The 23444-nt window shown below is 34.7% G+C and overlaps 1 protein-coding gene and 2 pseudogenes across 12 annotated transcripts in view; all 3 read left to right on the plus strand.

The window, feature by feature from the left end:
- The window catches only part of LOC105232869 (protein unc-13 homolog 4B), a 153860-nt gene that overhangs the window by 48311 nt on the left and 82105 nt on the right, over positions 1-23444 (plus strand). For 7 of the 12 annotated variants that reach the window (XM_049449868.1, XM_049449867.1, XM_049449863.1 and 4 more), the window contains 5 exons: positions 4283-4623; positions 4689-4736; positions 4818-4977; positions 5376-6193; positions 6291-6511. In XM_049449868.1, the coding sequence (XP_049305825.1) occupies positions 4283-4623; positions 4689-4736; positions 4818-4977; positions 5376-6193; positions 6291-6511 (1588 nt within the window). Of the gene's footprint in view, positions 1-100; positions 265-462; positions 577-612; positions 756-783; positions 1033-4282; positions 4624-4688; positions 4737-4817; positions 4978-5375; positions 6194-6290; positions 6512-23444 lie in introns of those variants that run through there. The other 5 variants (XM_049449864.1, XM_019992706.3, XM_049449865.1 and 2 more) reach the window with 5 other exon arrangements.
- Positions 12005-12134, plus strand: LOC125776899 (small nucleolar RNA U3; annotated as a pseudogene).
- Positions 15991-16120, plus strand: LOC125776884 (small nucleolar RNA U3; annotated as a pseudogene).

A 23444-nucleotide genomic window follows, 5' to 3' on the forward strand; every position in this document is an offset into this window, starting at 1 on the left:
TATATATACTTATTTTTTGTCTCGACTTACAAAACTTATTTTGTCAAGAAAAAGTTTTTGTATACAATATCCACTTCGTTGTGATTCATTCTAAATTAAGTGGCATTAGAAGTTCATTACTTGCTAATAACAACTCGAAAATCATTGCTAACAGAGACCACATATCTAATACCCCAACTCGATTGAAATATCATTTCGAACATGGAAATTAAACATTTTTTATGTAACCGAAGTGAATATTATCGAAGTAAACATTTAGAAAAGGTAAATATCATTAAGGTATACTTGTGCACACAATATGCCAAATTCCGTTGCCATATGCTTTACTTTCATGCATATATGTACATATATGGTATATGTCTGTATGTATTAAGGTTTTCGAAATTTTTCATTATCAAGAGTTGCCTTTTAACATTCTAAAAATACGAACATTGAACGAAACGCGCTCATTTCCTTTTGATGATGCTCGCGGAGAACTGCACATGCTTATGTTCTGTACAGTATATACTTTTGTATTATAATGTTTAAACATTCAACCAAATGTACGAAGTGGTTCATGGACAAAGTATCTGCTATGTAATTATACATAAGCATTATTACGTGTATTCTTAAGTAGTTGGTTCATTGGTTTTTGCTAAATTTTAGCATTAAATTTGTAATAGTCGGCCATTTTTATGTGAAGACAAAATTCTTACGTGAAAATTAACTGCATAAAAGTGTAAAATATTTTTGCTTCAGTTTTGTGTTCAGAAGAAGTGCGTTGGATTTTGTTTACAAAAAATGAGTACTACTTCACATCCTCAGCAAATCTCAAGCCATAGGACTTGCGCTGTATTTGATAAAGCTTTTAAGCTTTTAAGTTTTAATTCAAAATCATCAAATAAAAATTTGCAAACAATACCATTGTTTAATTCGTATAATGAAATTTCAAAAATGTTGAACAAAAATGGTAGCATATCAAGCAACCATTTCCGTGGAATTCGCAGGCAATTGATTGACCAATATGCCACATCTGCATGTCATTTGATGACTGTGAGTTTGAATTCAAATATTGTATATGTCCATAGAAAAACAAGCCAAGCCTTTTGAGCCAAGATTATTTTATTATAGTTTTAAATTAAAAATATTATATTGTACATCTTTGCAAAAAAAACAAAGAATAAAAACAGGTAAAGAAGAATTAAGTTCAGAGTTCAACCGAATATCTTATCCTTTCGATATTTGTAATGATCAAAGGCGGAAAAATATTTCTGGTGTTGTAAAATCTTTCTATACTATACAAAATATTGCAATCATGTTTGGTATGTTATAAAATAGGTCACGGTTCAATAAGTTTCGTTTACAGATTTTATATAATGTCTAATATATTTATATTTAAATCAACTTTACTATTACAAGTCAGTATATCCAGATTAAGATTATATATACACATAGCCGCAGGTGACTTACAATTTTCGAATTTAAATTCGAGTTTCAAGTCCAAAAATTAACAAATTAAAGTATGCAATCTTTCTATGTAACATGCTATGAATTTTATACTTGTATTACTATCGTATAATATATCAATTTATATTTTATCCACTAACACATCACTAAAGAGTTTTTACACATTTATTTAATCATAAAAAGTGCACAAATACCTTTATATCATATTAAAGTTGTCTTAAGTTTGACTTATTATTTTGTAAATGAACAAGAGTAAACAAAAAGGATCTCACCCGCTCATAGCTATTTTATCCACGTTTGCCAAAAACACCAATATCACTAATTTTTACTTTGAGATGACTTAAAATTAATACAACTATACACTTAATTCTCCTTTTACTCGGGGTTGTTTTAACGCGGTTTGAAAAAAAAGAACTTTTAATTTTTTATACTATTTTATTCCATTTTAATAATACATTTATTTAGACCCCGGTATCTATAGTTGACTTTTGTTAGAAAATATCGGTCATTGTATGAGATATATAATTCAAATTCAGGGATAGTACTTCTCTGACAATGGTATATCTGTATGTCAAAAATGGGCTGAATCGGACCAATACTTCCCTTAGTTCCCATATCTTAATATATAAAAATCACGTGTCACGCTGTTTGTTTGCGATGGACTCCTAAACTACTGAACCGATTTTAATGAAATTTTTAACACTGTGTGCAGTTTGGTCCAACTTGAAAGATAGGATAGTTTATAACTCTCCTTATAGTCGCATTATTTAGTTATTGCAAATTATTTGTTTATTATGTATTAGCAAAGAGCTATCCACCAGTTGGTGGCGCTAACAGCGGTATTGAGTAAGTGCTGTATGTTACAGTAGATGGCGCTACAAACATTAAAAACATTAAATGAAAATGCGTTGTTTGAAGTTTATATTATTTGTGGTAAAGTTATACGAGTCTATGACTTCCAAAAAAAAAATAAAAATTGGGCGGGGCGAAGTTCGCCGGGTCAGCTAGTATTATATATATAATATAAAGATAATCGAACTTTCGGGTGACTTTGTACCGCATATATCGGTCAATATATGAGTCATCTCAATGAAAATGAGCTAGCATGATTTACTCATAACAGTGTATCTTTTCGCTAAATATAAATAAAAATTTAGCGAAAACTCGAGTTACCATATAACTAATATAATATCTGGATTGTCGATCACCTTTCCTCTACAAGATGGTTTCCAAAGTAAACAGAACTTAAAAAAAAACAGAACAAATGTTTTTTTCGGTAAAATCAATTTATTTTATTCAAAATAGTATCCTTCTGCTTCAATACAGCTTTTTGCACCGTCCAAAAGCATTTCTAACGAGTGTTTTAACTCGTTGGCCGGTATGCCGGTGCAATCCTTTTGAATGGCCTCTACGTCTGTATAACGCTTTCCTTTCATGGCAAATGTATTTTTTCGAAAAGGAAGAAGTCGCGGTCCATATCAAGTGAAAACGGGGAGTGGTTAATGGTTAAAATGTGAATTTTGGTAAAATAATCGTCCTTCGAATGTTGGGATTCTGAGAAATTTTTGGTCGTCAGTCAATTTGTGCGGAACAAACCGTGCACACACCTTTCGTAAGCCCAAATGTTTGGTCAAAATGCGATAAACCGATAACTTGGAGATGTTTAATTCCATTTCCATGAATTTCAAAGATGATTTCGGCTGATTTTTATCATTTATGTCCTCACGACTACTTTGGAAACGTTTAAACCACTCGTGCACTCCGCTACGGGTTAGGCAATCATCGCCATAAACTTGTTTCATCAATTGAAACGTTTCGGTAACTTCACTTCCAATCGATAAAATGTCATGAAATTCTATCAATCGATAAAGATAGCAGATTCTAACACACCAGCCGACATATACATGGCGCCACCAGGGGGCGCTAGATTCAAAAAGTCCTGTTTACTTTGGAACACACCTTGTATGATCGGATTCCATTAAACACTTCCAACATCTCTCAAGAGGTTTGCTTACATTTGGTGCCCCACAAATAAAGTATAGCAAGTCACCTAAACAAATTTCTCATCTCGATTTCATCGGATATTTCTTTACAATCATTCGAGAGTCGATTCTATGTTGGGAAAAAATGTTAACAGAGTTTGTTAATTATTTGAATTTAAAACTTTTTTATGTAAATTAAGGCCATTAACAAAATACAGCTAACATTTTTGGTCAGTAGTAAGGTCGAAAATCTAAAGGAAAGAGGTTTATAAAAGAGGTTTATAAAAGAGAACGACGTAAGTGTATGTATTTTGTATGAAGTTACTTGATTCCTCCAATTGTAAAGGGCCACCATCGAAATCTACTTCAGAATGCAAAAAGCAAAATTTAATAAAATTTCTTTATTGAATAAATTCACACATCGTAAAAATGTCCAAAACTTTATGTACTTCAGAAAGACAAACAAACTAAACACTAATGATTATTTTGATGTGACATTCGGCACAGGCACAGTCATACTAACCCAGAAAAAAATAGTTCGACAAATGGGTTTTCGCGTAAAAATTATATTAAAAAAAAACTTACTGTTTTTGTAATTTCTTATATGTATATCCTCTGACCTAAGAAATATACATAAATAATTTCAAACATTTCAACATTCTATAACAAAAAATGTAACAAGAAATTTTTACATCTTAGATGCAAACATCAATATCGTTTGTTCATTCCTCCCTTCACAATAATAATTAAATGTCTTCCATGAATGCATATTGTACTAAAAACTGTTCTATACTCTAAAAATATATATCAGTGTAAATAAAGATATTAAATAGTGTGTGTAATATTCTTTTCAGATTGATGATCTTTATCAAGAAATTCTTTTTGAGATATGCAATAATTGTGGATGTGAGAGTTATGACATATGTCCTGATATTCTTTTGGAATTCGCGCAAGAAGTATTTAAAATATCAAACACAAAGCATGAAGAAATTTTGAGAATGGCAAGGCAAAAAGAACCGCCTAAACTGCGTCTTAATGTGGAAATTATTAAAGCAGAAAATTTATTGCCAAAAGATGCAAACGGATTTTCAGACCCTTTTGCTACTATTTACTTGGAGTCGAATGCTTCGCATCGTTATAATACATCTGTAAAGCATACAACACTAAACCCAATTTGGGAAGAACACTTTTCATTGTAAGTTAACTTCGACCATATAATTTCTTAACCCTTCTAAATTTATACATATGTGAAATTTATAGACCTATCATTGATAACCCTAAAGAGGAGGTACTGGTGGTAGAAATATGGTAAAAATTATATGAAATATATGTTGAATGATGACTAGAAATATAGTAAAAATTTACGCAATTCTACACCTATACTTAAAGGGATTTTGATGCTGCAGAAACTATCAAAGAAAAGGTTAATAAATTACTCGATGTAAAAGGAGTTAAGGGACTAAGTAAGCTGATGAAAGAAATTGCTCAAACCGCATCTACGGGAAAACATGATAATGAATTAATTGGCCGCGCAGCAATTACTCTGAAGGTGTGATGTTTAAACCAAGAATGATAGAAATGTAAATTACGATAATTTCGTTTCCTTACTTTTGTTAAAATTATAAAAATGCACTATGTCATGAAGAAAAAATACAGAGGATTGGTTTACAGTAACTATAAAGGTTTTACATTTTCTTTGCTTTCATTTTGAGTCTGTCGCAGTTTATTATTTTTGTGTGTTTGGTTTATTATATTTGGTTGCGATTAACTCAGTAAAAACTGGTTAACACAATTTTGTAACGAAAAAGCGAGCAGTTTCCTTTATACTTATATCGGTTAAGATGTAACGTGTCGTAATTTATGATATCTATCATATTTCATGAAATATCCATATGTATATGTAAATATGAATGTGTGCGTGAAATAAATGAATATCTCTTATTTCAGTCAATTTCTAATTCAGGTTTAACTGTTTGGTACAATTTAGAAAAGGGTTCTAAAACAAAAAGCCGAGGCTCGATATTACTCAACATGACATTGAGTGCAGAAAAGAATAAACGTGTTGCTCTTCAAGAGCATAAACACTTATTAAACCTATTACTGATTCATGAGTTGGAAAGCTCCCAAGTAGCTGAATACTGGTGGAATGGCAAATTTACTACAAATGCGGAACTTATTCGGTCGCAACATGCAGTTCAAAGTGGCCTTACAAACTTTGAATGCGCTCTTTGCCAATGGGTGGTGTACTCGAAAATCCATGAAAATCATAAATTAAACTTTATTCTCTTTAACAATATTCTAGATATTGTTATACCTACCCTAAAATTACTTCAATCAGATTGTGAAGACGTAAAAACGTTTTGGGAAGGAGTGAAACGAGTTTTGCCGTCATGCTTTTCAATTGTGCGAAAAATTCGCGCTAGAAATGTTAGTGATAAACATATTGTTACCACACTATGCGATATTTTAAATATTATTTCGAAAATCAAAGCATTGGGAGAACCAGTGATAGACATATTTCCTGAAAATGTTTATGGTTTTATTAGCCTAAAGAACCCGGATGTAATGAACATTGATTTAGTTCTAGAAGCAGTTATAAATACTTCTACAAAAGAGTGGTTGGAATATATTATGGAAGGAAGTAAGCCACATATACGTGATGAACACAATGACGAAGAAAACTTACAGTTTCTTATAAAGCTCATTCAAATGGTGAGATCTGATTTACAAAGAGGAATGGAGCATTTTGATAAACACTTTTATCAGTAAGTTCAATATCTCAATTTCAAAGAAACTTATTTAATTTTTATAGTAATAATAATTATTATTATTGTTGTTGTTTTTTTTTTGTTTTGTTTATAGAAAACTAAGAATTAACTATTCGGGCATCCTTTTCAAATATTATGATTTAAATTTGTTCGATGTATGTAAAGAAAAAGTTGAGATCGTTTGTGCAAATATTAAAAGAATGGAAATACCGGACGACACTTTGGAGTTTTCCAATTTTTTGGATGAAGAATCTCTCAACATGGGTACAACACTATTCGAACTATATTTGGTGTTAAAGCGGTTTGTTTCCTTAGGTAAGAAACTATATTAATTTTGTACTTTTAACGTAAGAAAATTTACTACATTAATTTTTATACTCGCAACAAGCTGCTAGAAAATATTATAATTTTGTTTACCTAACACCTATAACTAATCGAAATAGTTAGTATACATAGTTTCTAATATGAGTGATATGACTTTTTTCTAAAACAAAATAAAAAACACACTCATTATTAAGGGAAATTCAAATGTTTTTTTTATTTTTTGTGAAGTGCAATCAATACAATTCAATTCTGAATATAACATCATTTATATGGTCTCCTCGAATTCATTTGCAGAATACAACCACGCCTATATAGCATGTCTCAAAATTTGAAATTCTATCTGATTCCTGTATACAAATTAAGCACTAACAAATATATCAGGATAGAACAAATAGTGGCTTGGACCTTTACCACCTTATGACATAAATTGTCAAAATCGGGCCAAAATTGTTCAAGCTTCCATACATCGAATATGGGGTCCCTAGTGCCTTTTGCCAAGTTTTTCCGAAAAATATTGGTGAATCTGTAAGATATTCTGATAATTGTTTGTCTATATATACTATATATGAAAATTTGGTTGAAAATTTGGTACTTTACTTAGTCCTCATTAACCTGTTATTATGTTTTTCCAACTTCCGGGTGAATTTATATCGCATACATCAGCCAATATGTGAGTTATCTAAAAAAAATTAAGGTTCGTGTTTTACTCATACAGTGTAACAGTGTATCGCTAGTATCTTTTTCTGTAAATTATATGTAGTAATGTGGACAAGTGAGGAAGAGATAAGTTAGGATGTAACCGAATAATTCATACTCTTGCAACTAACCAGTAGAAACCCCGGAAAAATACATTCAGGTGTTGGCAAGACATTATTTTAAAGATATTGCGAAAGAATTCAACATTACTTATTTGTTCGACGAAATCGTAATAAATTACAATCAAATTTGATGTCTTGTTAATTTATATTGAAGGGCATAGACTAAGGTAGTATTATAATTATTTTTTTATCTCACCTCAGCATACTATTATCAGGAAAGGATGTTCTCCGAATTCCTGTAATATATTTAACAGACTGACCAATATTTTCGGTAAAAAGTTCACAATAAAAACTGGGGTCAACATACTTGAATAGCTTTCATCCAAGTTGGGCAATTTTTGGTCATAAGGTGATAGAACTCAGGGGGAGTATTCGTGAAAAGTTTTCATTGATTTTTGATTTGTATACTGAAAAATAAAATAATGAGATGGAGTTTAAAGTTGTGTTATATTACGAGTAAAAGTAGGCGTGGTTGGTATCCTATTTCATCCATAGTCACACTGCCGGTAGGAGTTCCTAAGCGAATTTGGCTATTGTAGCTTTAGTAGTTTAGGAGATATAAGAGGGTGGGGCTCATTTTTTCAAAATTGTTTTCCCATAGGAGCCCCTAGCTACTGCAATTCCCTGGGTCAAATTACAGTTTTGTATCTTAATTTAGGATAAGATTTACGAACTCGTCCTCACTTTTTGCCAAGGAACTCCTGTACCAAGTTTCATTAACATGTATTACTTTTTACTCAAGTTATCGCTCGCACGGACAAACAAACAGACATCCATTCACTCGAAGTTCTACTCGTCTTGTCATCTAAATATTGTATAATTAAATACATAGTATGAACTAGAGATGAGCGATATTGCGATTTTTAAATCACTGTGATTTCAGTGATTGCTATTTTTAAATCACTGTGATTTTATATTGCTATTGCGATCGCAACTAAGTCGACGTTCAAACGTCGTTGTTGTTGTTGTAGCGGCAGATTCTGCCAATTTGACACTGTTTGGCCGAATAAAAGTCCGGGTCTGTTCCACTTACCACTTACGTAGGTTTTCCGCCTTTCTTTTCACTACATTTTCGCAAATATTGGAGCGGTTCAGCTACCTGACACTTAGAGCGTATTGCATAGTTCATTTGTATGTTGGTATGATGGTTTCACACATTTCTTAGAAGGAATTACCATTAGTGTGGTTGATAATTTGTTTGTTTAGAATACCCGCTTTTAATATTTTCAAGACCAAATAATTAACGCGAGTTTCCTAATCTTTGAGAAAATATTAAAAACCCGTAATTTTTTTATTCCATCATTTTTTCTGAAATTAATTAGTTACAATTCTTGTTTTCATCACAAAATGCTTTATATAAGAACGTTACACTCAAAACTTCAAACCGCTATGACGAAAAATAGCATATACGATATATACAATACCCTGAAGAAAGTTGTTACTTTTCTGCTATTTGCTATTGTGATCGTAATTCACAGGTTCGAACTGCTATCGTAAATCACAGGTTCGAACTGCGATCACAGTTTCGAACTGCGATCACAATTCACTGGTTCGAACTGCGATCACAGTTTCGAACTGCGATCACAATTCACTGGTTCGAACTGCGATCACAGTTTCGAACTGCGATCGCAATCGCAGTTCACAGAAGCGAACTGCTATTTATAAAAAGTGATCGCAGTTGCGATTTGCGATTTTTCAATCACAGTGAAAAAATCACCGGTAGTGAAATATCGCTCATCACTAGTATGAACGCGAATACAATACCGTGATGATATTTTTGTTTTGGTAGATTTTGAAACTTTTCAACAAACAATCATATCTTCCAAAATACACTTTTTAAATTTTGAAATTTGGCAAATCGACTAATTTTGCAATAACGGAATTCTTTACGACCATCTGTGCCAATTTTTACATTTTTATATGCTGCGGTTCGGACGTTCTGCGGGCACATAAAGACATAAACATTATTTTTTATATATATGACATATGTAACTCCATTTCCATCACGATTAGCTTAAGGTGATACAAACAACTGTTAAATTTGTTTCAATATCTTTTTATTATTTTCATTTCGCATGTACCATGGTGATTGTTTTAAGCATTTTTGATTGGAACATTTGTATTAAATCAATATTAGTTGCACAAGTCGTACCCCACAGTTGAATGCCATACATCCAAATCGGCCTTATGCCCGCATTATATTGTATAAAAGCACTTTGTTGTCTAAGCTAAGTTTGGAGTTTTTATTTAAAATCCAATTTAAATTTGCAGCTCTTATCTTCATGCTAGTTATTTTACTAGATATATGTTTTCTCCACGTAAGTGTTCTCTCAGGTGAATAACAAGATATGTTACTTCATTCGCCATCAATTAGGATAGTATCCGATATAAAGAATTGCATTGAAGAGTAAAGAGACTACTTCTACGGCAATTTTGGTAACTCCATTAGCATTTATGAGGTAATACTCGTATTATCATGTCCCGCCGACTTTTTTTTTGGATTAAGTTTTTTGATGATTCCAATAATTTCAAACGGCTAAGACAGCTGCGTTAGTTATATCATTGAGTTCTATTATGTTTTCGCCAATATCTCTTCCCGTATTTATTTTGTACTCAATATCAATGTGGCTCCTCATGTATTTTTTATATTTTAGCCTATTCGTTTTATAAGATGTTAGACCCAGTTTTGGATCAACAATTATAGGTTGTTCACATATCTTTATTAGTACAGGAGAGTGATCAGAAGATAGGTCAGTGCATGTATCAACTGTTATGTGCGATTTATCTATATTTTTGATTACAGCAAAATCAATTAAATCTGGTATTTTGTTACGATCACTAGGCCAATATGTCGGCTTACCAGGAGATATTATGTCAAGGTTATTGTGCCTATTTATAATATTGTGATACAGTTGTCGTCTTTTCGGATTAATTAGTTCTGAGCCCCAATACGAGTGGTTTTCATTGCAATCTCCATCTGCTAGAAATCTATGGTCTAGTGTTCCAAAAACACTAAAATAAGCTGGATGTCCGAAATATAATATATAGATCTATATATATTAGGGTGTTAATACATATTTATATATTAGAGGTGTTCTACGTTATATGGAGATTTTTGAAATAGTGTTTTAAATTAACAGAATGGGCTAATTTCTTTCCTTTTTATGAAAAATGTTTAAAAAAAAATTTGGGGACAATCGGATAATGGGAAGACGGCGCGGAAATGTTTTAAAATTAAAAATTGCCTTCCTATAGGAAAGAACAAGTTTTATGTATTCGAGTATCAATTTTTCTTTTAGTGTATTTATTAAATGAATATGTATGCTTTAATATGTCTCAACTAGCACGATATAAAAAATAATTTTAATAATATTTTGTTCTTATTTCGAGTGAATAAACGGTAAATAATATTTTTTTATCGCACCATCGTCATAACCAGTGTTTAAAAAACTGCAGTCGAAGTAGCAGAAGTCGCTATACTTTTGCTTTTCACTGCTTCGACTGCAAGTAACTTCTTAAAATGAACAGTTGCTTCTACTTTTGCTTCTAAAGAAAACAGAAGTCGCAGTCGAAGCAAAAGCAGAAAACGATCGCCGACGAAAAGCGAATCAGCAGTAGCAGACGCCGTGTAAAAAGTTTTGATTTTGCTTTGCTGCTGCTTTCGCTAAGCAACGCAAGTCGAAGCAGCAGCAACTGCTCGATTTCTGCAAGTCGCCAGCAGCAGCAGTCGCTGTTTGAAAATTTCGATTCTGCAAGTCGCGTCTACTGTCGAGACTACTGTCGCGTCTGAATTTTTCTACATATACTGTATGATTCTTGTTTCTTGTGCATCAGTGTTACATTATAAAAATAAAGTACAAGTTCGAAATAACATTTTTTCAAAAAATTAATATTTAGTTTAATATTGTTAATTTACAGAAAAATTATGCAAATTGTGTTGGGAATGAGCGAAGTCTTAAATTTAATAAACTTATACAAGCATAAATCAAAATATTATTGCGCATTTTAAATTTATTATTTCAATTGGTATATAAATTTTATGCCACAATTATTATATAGTAGTCCAAAAATATGAATTCTTATTTTTCCCAGAAGTACATTTGTAAAAAAGGATCTTTCTCCTTTTCTTATTATCTTATTTTTCCCAGAAATACATTTGTAAAAAAAGGATCTTTATCCTTTGTTATTATTTTCTTTTTCCCAGAAATACATTTGTAAAAGAATCGTAATCCTTTTTGAAGTTATACTTCTTATACGACGCCGGAAAAGGTTGCGATAGATTCTGGTTGCGCAACCTTCCATATAAAAGTAACGCAAAGTTGCGCAACCTCGCTCCATCCATATGAATGTAACGCAACCTTGTCTGCGAAGATGTGCGAGCAGCAAGCGAAGCGGTGACAATCGGCGATCGTTTGTTCGTTTCTTTCGGCACAGCTCGGCCGACACAACAACACAACACAATGTTCCATGCTTATGCGGTTGTTGTTTTTGTAGAACAATGTTTCAATTTTTGGTTGGTGACATATTCACATGTGTGCGCATATGTGTGTTTGTATGCTTTTGCATTATTGAAGTTATACTTCTTTTTCTTTCGTTTGTCTTTCATTTCTGCGAATTCTCAACTATTTTACGTATGTTTTGGTTGAAATACTCTGCGTTGGCCTTTCAGAATCACACAGAATCATTTCTGTGGTTTTTGAAATTGACCCACGAGGACGAGGTATATGGTTTTATTTGGGAGCGTGAGATTTAAGAAAATCGCTCGCTTACAAGGGATAAAACGACTTCTGAGTGGCGATTTTAATGAATAAATTCACAGAATCATTTCTGTGCTTATGGAAATCAATACTAATAAATATTTTTTTCTTACTAATAGAAAATAAATTTATCACAGCAATATACATAAACATATACATAATATTGCTGTGATAAATTTAATTTCTATTAGTAAGCAAAAAATTAATAATAAATTTATTAAGACTATACTTCTCAGGGCATCACAGCAATGTTATGTATATGTATATACATATTATGCATATGTATTGCTGTGATAAATTTATTGCGAAAGCAAATGTTCTACAAAGTATGTATATTTCTATACTTAAACAAAATTATTAGAACCATCGTATGTTTCTTGCATTCATAACCAAATCATACTTAAGTCAGCGCAACCTAATTGTCAATGGTGGTGTTGGTGGTAAGCGCTTGGAAGGTCAAGATGCTAACACAGGTCCCAGGTTCGAATCCCGACAGAATAAATTTTTAATTTTTTGCTTTTAACATCGTATACTATAAAAATAAATATTTTTCTTTATTTTAATTTCTATTAGTAAGAAAAATATTTATTTGTATAGTATACGATGTTAAAAGGCATACATCTTCTATCCTATCTTGTGTATCTGCACATGCTCATATGAGTGTATGTATACGCATGTGCGCGCATTGACTTGCATGTTCATACATTCATATATACTTATATGTACATATATTTGCATACATTGCCGAACAAATAAATCACAAGCATACAAACATACATATGCGTACACATATGAATATGTCACCAACAAAAAATTGATCTTCACAAGTTAATCCGGCAGCCAAATTGGCGAAGACAAAAGAGAGATGATTACGCTGCATATTCTCTTCCGCAACGAAGAGACGGAACTACTTTCTGAGTCAAAATTCATTCATTTAGGCTTTGCTTTATTCTTCATTTTATGCGCATAATAAATTTATAAAATGTGAATTTAAGTTTTCTAGTTTTCTTTCATACAAAATGATATGCATTTCTGAATATCACTAAGAAGTATAACTTCATCCGCGCGTAGGGACTCCACGCACCTTTTTTTTTATTTTCCACATAAAAGATTTAAGCTACCTACCTCTCATTTACGTATATATATACACCCAACTCTTTTTTTACACGGTAGATACGTTCCTCAGAAATCCGTGTAAAAAAAAAACCGTGTAAAAAAAGAGGCGTTTCCTATAGAAAAAGGGGGGATACGTTCCATGTAATCTGAAAACCGTGTAAGATTAAATAAAGAACTAAATTTACTTGGAAAAACGGTGTAAAAAAGTTGAAAATTATAAAATTCCAGATATGCATACAAATTGTATGTTCATATGGCATTTTATTGAACATTAAAACTTAAAATACACAACTCATACAGGTGAAAAATTGGTAGATTAAGCAAAAAACAAAAGAAATCTGTTAATCCAGTACTAAGAACTGAAAAGTTAGAATATAAATAAGAAAAAAATATTTACATTGCTACATAATTATTCGTCGTAGGAAAGAGTTATGGAATAAGTGTGGTAAAAACAAATATAATTACAAGACAATGATTTTGAAACGGTAGTAGATTAAAAATTTTTTACAAAAAAAATTATTTTCTCAACCGTGTAACTTCAAATCCGTGTAAAAAAAAAACCGTGTAAAAAAAGAGTTGGGTGTATATAAGTCTTCTGCACGTCTTCTTTCCAACGATATAAATTTGATACACATATGCACATATGTGAACGATAACACTATCATTGGCACTGTTTATGCATCATTGTGAGGATTTTCTTATTCTTGCAAAATTTTCCAAATCGTTATGCATTTTTATACTCATGCAACATGCTGGTACAGAGCGTAATAGTTTGGATCACCTAACTGTAGTTTGTATCATCAAATTTTCAAAATTGGACTACAGCTGTTCAAGCCCCCAGACCGAATTTGTGGACCGCAGTTCCTGCAGCGAACATTTGATCAAAAATATCATTATATCTAACAGGTATGTTATTGAAGTTCGGACGAAATCTTTCCTAGTAATAGTATGCCTGGATGTCAAAAATGGGTTGAATCGTATGAAGGCTTCTCTTAAACGCCATATCTTCTCCTTTACTGTCGTAGACACCGTTTTTGCTGCTTATAGCCGAGTTAACAACAGCGCGCCAGCCATTTGTTTACGCTATTTAACTCCAATTTGACATAATCAGTGCAGTCAGGTTCTTATCCATCGGATTTCCCCAACGGAATGGAGGTATTCGTCTTCCTCCTCCCGGCGGATACTGAATCGAAACCATTCAAAGCTGGAGTGTTGTCTGTAATCCGGACAACAAGACCTAGGCAGCACACCCGCAGTTTCTTGAATTATGTAATGTCGCCGTATATCTCGTACAGGTCATCAGTCCATCAAACACTTCTAATGCCGACTCTTTAGATGCTATCATTGTCCATGCCTTCGCACGATATAGCAGGACGGGAATGATGAGTGACTTGTACAGTTTGGTCTTCGTTTGTCGTAAGAGGATTTTACTTTTCAATTGCCTACTAAGATCAATGTAGCGCTTCTTGGCAAGAGTGATTCTATGTTGCGACTCCAAAGTTATGACTGTCAACAATGACGTGGGAAGCAAGTCGCGAATGCGCTGACTGTTTGTTTGATGACAGAAGATATTTCGCCTTGTCCCCGTTCACTACCACACCTGTTGCGTCAAGCGACATCCTTTAAACATAAATACTATTTTTAAACATAATACTAAACGAATGTATATGAATTAATTTTATATTAAATATTTAAATTAAAATGTTAAAGTTTATTTTATATTATATTATACTCACCCTAATAATACTGTTTATATACTCACCATAATTTTCTACCATAATGTAACGAATTGAATTCTACTTACCCCTTTTTTATAAATACATATTTACGCGTCCCGTTAGTTTAAACCGTTAGGTTAAGGTTTAGGCTAAGTCATAAAATTCCTGAAATAAAGAATTCAATTGTGTAAGAAGAACATTCGCGAGCGGTCGCTATTTCATTTTCTCGGCACAGGCAATTTGTATATTCGGTTCACGCATTCCCAATTAATCAGTTTTCTCAAAAAAGCTTGAGATTTTTCATGGCGCCCGAGCAGGGACAATAGTGCGTGATAAAAGTTTAACAAAGAAAAAGTTCAAGTTTTTATTAACATTTTTAAGACAATTTTCGTGGATATCAAATATCCGTATACATACATATACAATTTTCGGTTCAATTTAATTGCCTGTGCGCGCGAGTTTCGTTTCACGATTGTCGGTTGTCGTCGGTCTAAATAAAAGTGAAAAACATACAAACGTAACTTAAAAAAAAAAAAAAAAAGTTACTTAAAATAAAAAGTGCTTAAATTTACAAAAAAATTCGTTTAACAAATTATTACTGTGAAAGTGAAAATATAAATACATATTTTTTTTTTTGAAGTTATACTTCTTATACGACGCCGGAAAAGGTTGCGATAGATTCTGGTTGCGCAACCTTCCATATAAAAGTAACGCAAAGTTGCGCAACCTCGCTCTATCCATATGAATGTAACGCAACCTTGTCTGCGAAGATGTGCGAGCAGCAAGCGAAGCGGTGACAATCGGCGATCGTTTGTTCATTTCTTTCGGCACAGCTCGGCCGACACAACAACACAACACAATGTTGCCATGCTTATGCTGTTGTTGTTTTTGTAGAACAATGTTTCAATTTTTGGTTGGTGACATATTCACATGTGTGCGCATATGTATGTTTGTATGCTTGTGCATTATTGAAGTTATAGTTCTTTTTCTTTCGTTTGCCTTTCTGCGAATTCTCAACTATTTTGTGTGACTTTTAATTGAAATACTCTGCGTTGGCCTTTCAGAATCACACAGAATCATTTCTGTGGTTTTTAAAATTGACCCACGAGGACGAGGTATATCGTTTTATCTGGGAGCGTGAGATTTAAGAAAATCGCTCGCTTACAAGGGATAAAACGACTTCTGAGTGGCGATTTTAATGAATAAATTCACAGAATAATTTCTGTGCTTTTGGAAATCTATACTAATAAATATTTTTCTCTTACTAATAGAAAATAAATTTATCACAGCAATATACATAAACATATACATAATTAAAAATAAATTTATTAAGACTATACTTCTCAGGGCATCACAGCAATGTTATGTATATGTATATTGCTGTGATAAATTTATTGCGAAAGCAAATGTTCTACAAAGTATGTATATTTCTATACTTAAACAAAATTATTAGAACCATCGTATGTTTCTTGCATTCATAACCACATCATACTTAAGTCAGCACAACCTAATTGTCAATGGTGGTGTTGGTGGTAAGCGCTTGGAAGGTCAAGATGCTAACACAGGTCCCAGGTTCGAATCCCGACAGAATAAATTTTTAATTTTTTGCTTTTAACATCGTATGCTATAAAAATAAATATTTTTCTTTATTTTAATTTCTATTAGTAAGAAAAATATTTATTTGTATAGTAAACGATGTTAAAAGGCATACATCTTCTATCCTATCTTGTGTATCTGCACATGCTCATATGAGTGTATGTATACGCATGTGCGCGCATTGACTTGCATGTTCATACATTCATATATACTTATATGTACATATATTTGCGTACATTGCCGAACAAATAAATCACAAGCATACAAACATACATACGCGTACACATATGAATATGTCACCAACAAAAAATTTATCTTCACAAGTCAATCCGGCAGCCAAATTGGCGAAGAACAAAAGAGAGATGATTACGCTGCATAATCTCTTCCGCAACGATGAGACGGAACTACTTTCTGAGTCAAAATTCATTCATTTAGACTTTGCTTTATTCTTCATTTTATGTGCATAATAAATTTATAAAATGTGAATTTAAGTTTTCTAGTTTTCTTTCATACAAAATGATATGCATTTCTGAATATCACTAAGAAGTATAACTTCATCCGCGCATAGGGACTCCACGCACCTTTTTTTTTTTTTTACGAGGAGGAAGCATCGAAAGCCTGAACCCAAGTCAGTGTGGAACTTTAATCCGAACTAAACCTCCTACTGTCTTGTACCGAACCCCCCGGTACCACCGTCAAGTATTACGTCGGGAGGAAGGTTGAGTATTACTCATACGTACGTGATGGTCCTAATGCATTCAGTAGCAAGCTGCATTTACTTGGCCCCACCTCGGTTTGTCTTATACCCCCCTAGTACAGTGATTGTCACAAAATTCTCCTTGTGTGCTCCAGTCATGGTTTGTGTGTCGCGTCTTAGTTGTTCGTTGGAATTTGTAGTAATCTTCTACGTTGTTGTTCTCCAGCTCTTTGGCGTTTCATGATTTTTGCTGCCACTTGGGACACGGCTTTCCACTTATCTAGTGATTCTACCATTTGAGACACTAGATTTTCTGGGGTTGGGTCTTTCTCGAATGCGTTTTTTAAAACTTGCCTTTCTTCGTCGTATTTCGCACATTGGAACATTGTGTGCTCCAAATTCTCGATGATCTCGCCTCCGCAATAATCGCATACATCGTTGTCCTCATGTTTGAATCGCTTCAAATATATTTAAAACAGCCGTGTCCAGTGAGGACTTGGGTGAGGTAAAAATCTACTTCTCCGTGCGGTCTATTAAGCCATAGTTCTATTTTAGGGATTAGGCGGAAAGTCCAGCGGCCATTTCGGCTGTCTTCCCATCGTTTTTGCCACCGCTTCACCGTATCTGCTCTGGCTTGCTCCTTTTGAACTCTGGGCGTTACTCTCTCATTTGAACGGTATGTGAGCTCTTTGGCTAAGAGGTCTAGCGGGTGTAAGCCCGCGATCACTAGGGCAGCGTCTTCGGATACTGTACGAAACGCGGAGCATACTCTTAATGCGCATATGGTGTACGTAGAAAATAGGCCGCGACGATATGATTTGACTTCAAGAGCTTTCTCCCATATTTGGGCGCCATATAGAGCAACTGACTTTAGTACTCCGGCTAGTAGTCGTCTCCTATTTTGTTTTGGTCCACGGGTATTGAGCATTAGCCGGGTTAGAGCTCTGCATATTTTCGTAGCTTTTTCGCTTGCATAAGCTACGTGTTCTTTAAACGATAATCTTGCGTCAAGAACGATACCCAAATATTTTATAGCAGGCTGAGTGGTTATGCTTACACCTTTAGAGCAGAATGTAGCAACTTCCCGGACCTTTCTGCCTGTAATAAGTACGGCTTCTGTTTTGCTCTCTGCCAGAGATAGTCCATTAGTTTCGAGCCAGTCGCTAATTTGAGAAATTGTTGTGTTGGTTACCGAAACTATATCCTCTATATGTTTAGCTATTACCACCACGGCAATGTCGTCTGCAAACCCAATGATATGAACGTTTTCCGGTACTTTGAGTCGCAGTACTCCGTCATACATTATATTCCAGAGGAGGGGCCCAAGTACAGATCCCTGTGGCACTCCCCCAGAGATTTTGTATTTTTTGTAGCCCTGGTTTGTGTTATAGCATAGGGTCCTCTCGTTGAAGTAGCTGACTATCAGGTTGAAGAGATATGCCGGTACCGAGAAGTTTTTTAACGCACTTAGTATACTTGACCATGATGCCGTATTGAACGCATTTTTGACGTCGAGGGTTGCAACCATGCAGTATTTGATGGTACCACCTTTCCATCTTTTCCCACTAATGGCATTTTCCGCCAGTGTCTTCACTAGGGTCACCGCTGCGATTGTTGATCTTGCCTTCCTAAATCCAAATTGGTTTGGGGATAAACCGCCGGCGTTGTCAATGGCCTTACTTAAGCGTTGATAAATGATACGCTCAAGAATTTTTCCCGCAGAGTCCAACATGCAGAGTGGTCGGTAGTGGGACGGGTCTGTCAGCGGTTTGTTAGGTTTTGGCAGCAATATTAGGTTTTGCCTTTTCCAAATTGTTGGGAAACAACCATCCTGCATGCACAAATTGAAAAGTGCTCTGAATGGGTCTATGTTCCTAACAATCGCTGTTTTAAGCGCTATATTTGGGATACCATCAGGTCCTGAGGCTTTACGTGGGTCGAGCCGGTCGCATGCCTCTATAACCTCTTCGTTCGTTACTTCTGGTACCAACTCGCTTTTTTGCAACATCGCGATCTCTCGAGGTAGTTGGGGACGGGTCGGGAAAAGTACTGAGACAATTCTGTCAAGGGTTGTAGAGGAGGTTGGCATTTGATCTCGAATGCGTAGTTTCCCCATTACTGTCTTGTATGCGAGCCCCCAAGCATTGTTATCAGCTTCGTCACAGAGCTTGAGAAAACATTTCTGTTTACTTTTTTTGATTGCCTGTTTCAGGAGCTTTCTCTTGGCCTTGAAACTTGCTTGTAGGGAGTTGTATTCGTAGGTACCACGAGACCTTTGGTATAAGCGTCTTACTTTTTGGCATTCTTTTCGCAGCTTAGCAATTGAGTCGTTCCACCAGTAAACGGGGGGATGATGATTACGCCGTGGAAGCTTCGACATTGATATGTCGCATGCACTCTTAATGCGGCTCATAATCAATGAAGTCGCCTGGTTAACCGACCGCAAGTTGTCAGGCAGAGTAGTGGGTCCAAAGGCTTCTTCGAAGAGGTCTGGGTCGAATGTTTTGGGTCGCCATGAACTTCTTGTTAGGGTCGGTAAGTGCAGCCGAGTTTGCGGAGCATTTACCTCAAATATGATGGCATAGTGATCGCTGAAAGTGTACTGGTCGCTAATTTGCCATTGCGATCTACGAACTAGGCTTGAGTTTACGAAAGTAAGGTCTATCACTGATTGTCGGCCGCCTTTGTTGAACGTGCATTGGTTACTTGTGTTGAGAAGCTCAAGATCAAGGGAAGCAAAAGCTTCTAGTAAGGCTTTGCCCCTACTATTAGTTCTTTTGCATCCCCATTCAATAGCCCAGGCATTAAAATCGCCAGCTATTACCAATTTAGTTCTACCTCGGGCATCGGTCACAATGTTGTCGATAATATTCTTAAATTCCTCATCGTTGATGTTGGGGGGTAAATAGCAACTATAAATATGTATGTCGCTAACTTTAGCTCGAACAAAGCCGTTGAACGAGCGTGTAGACTCCAATTGAGGGAAGCTTGGGTTACATTTCCATACAGCCGCCTTATTTTTTGTGTCAGTTAACCAGTTTACACTCCGCAAAAAAAAAAAAAAAAAAAAATAACTTAAAATAAAAAGTGCTTAAATTTACAAAAAAATTCGTTTAACAAATTATTACTGTGAAAGTGAAAATATAAATACATATGTGCATATATGTATGTACGTACATGTACATAAGCAGTGATAGTGGGATAAAAAGAATATCCAGCATATGAACGTTTAACATTTAAAAAATTAAAAAGAAAGAAATAAGTGAAGTGGAGTGCGGAAAATTCCATTCGGTAAATGCACAAATTCGTACATATATACATACATCAATACTTACCGGTACATATGTACATGCAAAATATATGCACATACACATAAGTATGTATAACTAAGTGCAAAAGAATTTTCGAAACAAGTGCGGTAAAGAAACCACGTATGTACAAATCTACATACATATACGTACGGCAAGATCAAAACGGGTAGTGAGTACAGTGGAGTGCAAAAATAAAGGCACATAAGTATTTCAATTTGTATTTTGGCAAAAGTGGTGAAATTTATATTCACATACAAGTTTTGTAAAAAGTTAAAATTAAAAAATTTATTACTGTTTTCAAATTACAAATCCAAAAACAAAAACCCGTTTTTTAGTGCCGTTAACTTAAAGTTCCGATTGAAAGTGAAGTGCCGGTATAGAAGTATTTAAAAAAACGCCTACGCATTCACAACAGGTAACGATTGCGAATCATTGAAAGTGGTGCAAACAGAGAAAATAAATAATAATAATTAACATTTGCACCCTTTCAGTGTTTGACTCTCCCTTTTTACTTATATGCTTATATACAATATACATATATAATATTTGGACACGTATGTATATGCATACATACGTACACATATATTGACGTAAAAGAAAAAGGGATAGAGGGATTTGTGATAGCGTCTATGATCGCATCACTTAAACATTAAGGTGCGATTTTTCTGAGTTTTCTAAAAATTGGCAAAGCAACGAGTATATACATACGTTATATATATTGACATATCAAAGGGGATCAAACGATTTGCGGTAGCGTTTAAAGTATATTTACATATTAAACATTAAGGTGCAATTTTTAATAATTTGCAAAAGAAAAAAAAAAAAAATTACAATTCGGTCAGTGTTTTCACACAGTTTTCAATTTCTCGTTTTCAAAAAACATTGTGCTCATTACGAAAATTATCGGTTAGGCTTTCGTATAATTGGAGATCGATATTTTTTTTTCTCGTTTTCGTAATCGATTCCTATTATATTTGTTGCCAACCTTTATCGTTCGTTTTCGAAATTTTAATTTCAACAAACAAAAATGAGCAAGCCAAAGCCAACTATCGCCAACCTCTCTCCAAGTAAGGAGTTGATCGATTTAAAATCATTAAAGCGTCAAAGGACGGTGGCGAAAAGTAGCATTTTGCGTATAAAGACGGGCCTTCTTGAAAAAACCATGTCGTTAGATCCAATTGAGTTGGAATGTCGTCTCGACATATTAAACTCACACAGTGAAAAGTTGATGAAGTGTCAATCTAAAATTGAAGAGATTGATGAAGACGACATGGCCCGAGGGGAGTTAGAGGACATAATTGTAGAAACAAAATCTATAATTAAAACAATTTTAGCAAAAAGTAGAACGTCTATTGCGGACACATCTTTCGTAACATCTCACAGCTCAAGGCTCCCAAAAATGAATTTGCCGAAATTCAAAGGAGAGTATTCCGAATTTAAAAATTTTATGAGTTTATTTGAGAGTCTGGTTCACAATGATCCAAATATCCCAGATATTGAAAAATTTAACCATCTGGTTAATTGTCTATCTGGAGAGGCTCTGGGCACAGTAAAAGCGTTTCAAATGTCGGATGAAAATTATCCGAAGGCGTTGGCAAGCCTCAAGAAAGTTTACGATAATAAATGTTTGATATTTTTCAACACAATTTCGAAACTTTTTGAGTTGCCAACTATCCAAAAGCCATTGGCACCCTCATTGCGAGCGATGATCGATGAAGTGTCGGCTGTGTATGACTCATTGCTATCGCTGGGCGATGAGAAACAAATTACAAATGCGATTATCATACACATGGTCATGACAAAAGTGGACTCTGCCACCCGATCAAAGTGGGAAGAACAGCTGGATTACGACAAACTACCTTTATGGAAGGACTGTGAAGCCACCCTGAATAGAAGATTTCAGCAATTATCAGCAGAAGGAGCGTCATGTTCGAGAACGAAACCCGGAGCTGCAATCAGCGCGAGTCACATGACAGGAACCAAATCGGACAGGACCAAATCGTCGTTAGTAGCTACAAATACAAAGCAGCCTCTTTGCCAGCAGTGCAAATCAAAGGACCACTACATATCTGCTTGCCCCACTTTTAAAACTCTCTCTGTGCAACAGAGATTTGAGTATGTCAAATCGGTGCCCTTATGCATAAATTGTTTGCGTAAGGGACATACGGTTTCCAAGTGCAGAGCGGATCGATGTCGCGTGTGCAATCGATCCCATCATACGTTGCTTCACCAGTATCCTGTTTCCTTTGCTGCTGAATCTCATCCGCAACCAACAACAACTACACATGCAATGCATACATCGAGTATGGCGGATCGGGTAATGTTGGAAACAGCAGTTATTCTGGTGAGGACCAGCTGTGGAGCGTACCTACCTGCAAGAGCCTTACTGGACTCAGGGTCACAAGTCAATTTTATGACAGAGGATTTGGCCCAAAAACTGCGGATTCGTCGCCAAAACAGGACCTTAAATATTATAGGAATCGGAAATTCCAGTACGAAAGTCGGGGCCAAATTAAGCGCGTTTATTAAGTCACGCGTTAATAATTATGAATTTTCGGCGGAATTCTGGATTATGCGATGCATTTCTGCTAATCATCCAGACCATACCATTAATGTTAATGGTTGGAAAATTCCGCGCAATATTGAATTGGCGGATCCAGAATTCCACACATCCCAAAAGATTGACATCTTATTGGGTGCAGAAACCTTTTTTGATCTGTTAGCGGTTGGCCAAATTAAAATTGGCCCTAATCAACCAACGCTGCAGAAAACTCTTTTGGGATGGATTGTGTCTGGCAAATATGTCAGCAATCTTAGTCCTCCTCCCGAAGCAACTAGCACATTATGCCAAACTGAAGACGACTTAACGTCCATAGATTCAGTAGTCCAAAAATTCTGGGCTCTGGAGGAA

This window comes from Bactrocera dorsalis, chromosome 2 (assembly GCF_023373825.1).
Source record: "Bactrocera dorsalis isolate Fly_Bdor chromosome 2, ASM2337382v1, whole genome shotgun sequence".
In the NCBI taxonomy this organism is placed as follows: Eukaryota; Metazoa; Arthropoda; class Insecta; order Diptera; family Tephritidae; genus Bactrocera; species Bactrocera dorsalis.